General features: G+C 35.6%; 1 protein-coding gene across 1 annotated transcript; it reads right to left on the bottom strand.

The window, feature by feature from the left end:
- Positions 1 to 212: 212 nt before the first annotated feature.
- On the bottom strand, positions 213 to 3102 carry LOC111889102 (uncharacterized). Its single transcript, XM_023885244.3, has 3 exons — positions 2180 to 3102; positions 1174 to 1521; positions 213 to 1072 (listed from the first exon to the last, which is right to left on the bottom strand). The coding sequence occupies exons 1-3, from the start codon at positions 2654 to 2656 to the stop codon at positions 476 to 478; spliced, it is 1422 nt and encodes a 473-aa protein (XP_023741012.1). The 5' UTR covers positions 2657 to 3102; the 3' UTR covers positions 213 to 475.
- Between the last annotated feature and the right edge of the window lie 1630 nt (positions 3103 to 4732).

Raw genomic sequence — 4732 nt, 5'->3', positions numbered from 1 at the left:
GAGGCCACTCTCGTACAATGAGCTATTTTAAGCAAGTAAAAAGGACTAAGAAATAAACCATATTCATGAACATACATATACACACATGCATATACATATGCAGTAGCAACAACATCATCATGCTTGTGTTCACCTTTCCCATCATATCATTTATCATTTAACTATTCATACCATATGCATTATTTTACCACAAAAAGACACTGACAAGATCATAAAACTTGAAAATAACTATGCTTTGCATAAGTATTGTACAAAGATGATATCAAATGTCAATCTTTCAAACAAGATTTTACACAAAGAGAGAAATCGAAAGAGAGACCTTTGAACTCTTGACTGACAGAAAAAAGCTCAAAACATAACAATAATCCCCAGAAATATTAACACTTGCTCATGATCAGTCAAGTTCCTATTCCTTTCCAAAAGTAAAACGAAATCCCCATTCTACCCCTCCTCCTCTACCAAATATCCCATCAAATCAAATCTCCCTCCTTGATCTCTCCAATGCCACAACTTTCGCCCTATAAGCAGCAGCAGCCATGGCAGCAGTCTTGACTCGATCTTCCTGTCCAAACTCACTCGCTTCACTCACATTCCCAAATCTCAACTCAGCAGGAGGAATAAAACAATCCATCGACAACCCAGGAACATTAAAAGCAACTTCTTCAATACTCCAAGCTTCTTCCATTCTCGTCTTTGTATGACTCATAGCTGTTTCACCAAATCTAAAAAGAGTCACAACCGATCTTCCTGAATGAGCAATCATGATTCCTTCAACAGGTCTATAATCATCCAAAAACGAATTGATTGTGGTTTCCCAATAAACAGCATCTCCACCATTCGTTTGGATCCGGGTTAGATGAGAGTCTTCAAGGTGGATCAAGAGCCCCGTTTTTTGGCTGAAATACCCGAATAACACATGTCGGATGATTTCAGCAGGCCCCTCGCTTCGAGCTTTTAGCGTGTGTGGATCCGCACAGAGCTTTAAGATGAAGCAATCTTCATCGTTGATTTTTTTCTCTCCCGTGCATCTTGCGTGTGTGAACATGCTTGCAGTTGTTCGTGGATCCAAACCCTAATAAAACATTTTAATTTAATTTTTTGTAAAAAAATTAAATTGAGGTATAAAAATATAGATTTTCAAAATTAATAAATAAAAAATTATTTGTGATTTACCTGAAGAGCGCGACGCAAGGGTCTGACTGGTCCTTTGGCGGCGTGAGCACCAAGCCACGGTGTGTGCCGCCAGACGAGCCGCCCATTACAACCGGCGTGAACCTTACTAGCACCGAGTGCGAGTTCCACATACCACATATCAGGGTTCATCTGCCATAACACAAAACCTCCAGATTCTGCTGTTTTTGATGAATTTCTGTTTTTTATCACTTTTGTTGCAGTTTCTATATCAAATGCCAACATCTTCACTTTCCCCATTGCATACGCGTTGTGAATCGAGTTCTGCAGCTTTTGACCGCCGGATGCCGCCATGTACTGTTGCAGTATGTATTGTGCTGAAGAAGTTTCCTGCAACCACCGCCACCAAATAGATGATGATGATGATAATGATGACGACGACGACAACACAACAACTTCCACCAGAAAAATCTTTTATTGCTTAACTTCTATTTGCTTTGCATTTACTCAAAAACCAACCAGAATAAAAATCTTGGAATAAATATTTCTATTTTGATTTCTAACAACATGTAGATCAAAAGAGAGTAAAACTTTTTGAATCATTGTGCTTTGAAAGAATGGGAAAGAGAAAACAGAATTATTAGTTGGAATTTCACTTAAAATAACTAAACAAAATAGGAAAAAAAACAAAAAAATCAAACCATCACATCCACATAATCTAGTTCCATGTTTATGGGGATAGGATACTAATTTACTTGAAGACCCTACCTTAGCATGCTATATATAAACACCAAAGCAATTAATGAATGTTGATTAGCCTAAAATGCACAAATTATGTTAATCACATATCCTGGATACCAAATTCAAGAGAGAGAGAGAGAGAGAGAGAGAGGGAGGGAGAAATATTTGACTTTAAATGTCAAACAATCTAATATCCAAGTTGAATTGATGTAATAAATTGTAGCAAGAAAATCAGTACCCATGTAGTATTACAGAAGCATTTATCAAGAAAATCGAAGTGAGTAAGAAAAGAGAGATGGGAACTAACAATGGGGGTGTCTTTGATGCTGAGGTGAGGAAAGGGCTCGGCGTTGCTAACGTGCACTGGTGCAAGCGGCGCACCCAAGACACCAAGAAGCAATCTCAGATCCGAACGTTGATAGGATGCAGAACCCGAACCGGAACTGGTAGCAGCGGACGGAGCACGGCATAACTGGCCCTTCATCCAGTGTCCCCATCTCTCTACTTTCGAGGAATCTCCGGCGGCGTCGACCGTCGTCTCATTCGGATCCGGACCTTCTCGGAGCGGTGACAGAGCTTCCAATGGTCTCAAGCTCCCGGATCTTGACATAATCGGTTCGGTTTGAGCCACATGGTGACCTTTCCTCCGCCTGAGTAGACCCGAATTCGGAGACCCGCTTCGGCTCCGGCCAGGTTTCGGTGTTCTATTCCTCGACCTTCCCGGAGACAAGCCTCTGACTACTTCCTCCTTCAATGTAGAAAAAAACCCTTGTTTTTTCTCCATAATTAAGATGAACCCAGATGAGATTTAAGCTCAAATCAGTTAGTGCTCACTGAAAAAAGCACTAAAAAGAGAGAGAAAGAGAGGAGTATGACGTTTAAGAGAAGCAAAACATGTTGATTGCTTTAAGAATTACAACACAGAGAGAAAGCGAAACAGAGATGATTGATTATAATAATAATAACAATAAAGGGGTTTTTGGTATATAATCGATTAACAAGAACACGAGACAAACGACACTGTTGGTGCTGCCATTGCTCTGAACTTTGTGTCCAATTGTTTAAGAGAGAGAGAGAGAGAGAGAGAGAGAGAGATTGAAAGGTGTATTATACATATAGGTGGTGTGTATCGTATTCGGACCCCTACATCTTACCTAATTTCATAAACATCCCTCCCACATTAATGATCAATCAAACGAATACCCTTTTGATAACATCCACAATAGAATCATCTAACCCTATTTCAACTTGATGTTCTAGGTAGATGAATTTTGTATGATAAAGAGTACTCGAAATATAAATACAAAAAGTTTTAAAATTGGGCATTCTTCTTTTGTTAGTTCTTGAAATGATGTATAATGGATTAACTAACAAAAATTAGGTTAGAAAATTGATTGGGTTCTAAAATCATTTTTGTCTCCATCTACTTGTATAGCGACCAGTGAATATTCAACATGCCCATCATTTTCTTCAAATAAAAGGATAATATCAAATGTTAGTGTTTTTCTTATCTATAGGTCAATATGATAGCATATGTTATATAAACAGTTTGAAAATTCATATTGAAATTGTTTTTAATAATTTAGTCATTTTGTTTAGTTTTGTGTTTATGTCGATAAAAAATAGCGAACTAACGGTATTTTCAGCATCAAATTTAGAATACAATGATTATAATGTAAGATCAAAATACATCATGTTGCATTAAACTCCCCCATGGCCTCATATTTAAGTGGATTCTTCTGATATCCACGGTATGTATATATGCATATACTTAATTAATGTGGGAACAATTTAAACATTTGATATCGTTGGTCAAATGAAATGTTAATAAGGAATGTTGTGTTCTTTATATTTTGGTCAACAACAATAACATTTGTAAATATACAGTTTAAAAGATTATATTGAAGTTGTCTATAACAATTTAGTTACTTTGTCTATTTCTAAATTCTTGTCGATTAGAAATAATTAATCGGCTTTTGCAATATCAAATTTAGAGTACAATGATTGTGACATAGGATCAAGGTACATAATTTTGCATTAAAGGCTTATATGGCCTACATATTTAAGTGGATTCTTAATGTATACGGCATCTATATGTACATTACCAGTTACGGTAGGAACAATTTAAACATTTGACTTGTATGTGAGGACATGGTTTACGTAGAAATTGCCCCATCTTGGAAATATAGGGGTTAATTGTGATTATCCCGTAAGTTTGGGTCTTATATGAAGTTTTGCTAATTAGCAGGGGTTGAATGTGATTTGATCGTTATATATATCCGCGTCTTTCGGCTTTCTATGTCGTTTTTTTGCTTTTGTTTTTTCTTTTTTTTTTTGACTTTTATTGAGTTGTAAATTGTTTTTAAAACCCTACATTATTGAGAGATTTCATACAACTCCTAATATTTTGGATTACTTAAATGGCTAGTGAAGATTGTCTAAAACAAGCTAACATGTCTATATAGTTTCAATAATCATATAAACTACATTTTTTAAAATTTTATTGGTACTAGAATAAAGTGTAAATAATTGTCAAATTCCTAACGGTTTAAAATGTCTTTTTTTTATCATACCAATTTTAAAGTTTTCCATGTAATTTAGTACCAACGGAATACTAACGATTACTTACAAGTAAGAACATTATTCTTTCATTTTACATATTTGTTAACCTTATTTGCATATAAGTATACTCATCATTGGTTATCTGTAATTAGCTATTCATCAACATCTAACTATAAAAAGACAATTAGACATATAAATTTTGGATCAAATATAGGCCGGATGGAAGTTAGGAAGGGAATGCAATGTTGCAAAAGAAGGGTTTCATATTTATGAATTTTTGACTAATTATTGATCAATA

This window comes from Lactuca sativa, chromosome 1 (assembly GCF_002870075.4).
Source record: "Lactuca sativa cultivar Salinas chromosome 1, Lsat_Salinas_v11, whole genome shotgun sequence".
Classification (NCBI taxonomy): domain Eukaryota; kingdom Viridiplantae; phylum Streptophyta; class Magnoliopsida; order Asterales; family Asteraceae; genus Lactuca; species Lactuca sativa.
The sequence above is the reverse complement of the archived record's forward strand: the minus strand, read 5'-3'. Positions and strand labels throughout refer to the sequence as shown.

Excerpts from the sequence above, each read along its gene's own strand:
- LOC111889102 (XM_023885244.3), bottom strand. The coding sequence starts at position 2,656 with ATGGAGAAAAAACAAGGGTTTTTTTCTACATTGAAGGAGGAAGTAGTC. Across the intron at positions 1,522-2,179 it reads GCATCAAAGACACCCCCATT|GAAACTTCTTCAGCACAATA; the intron begins GTTAGTTCCCAT and ends CGGTGGTTGCAG. Across the intron at positions 1,073-1,173 it reads CCTTGCGTCGCGCTCTTCAG|GGTTTGGATCCACGAACAAC; the intron begins GTAAATCACAAA and ends ATGTTTTATTAG.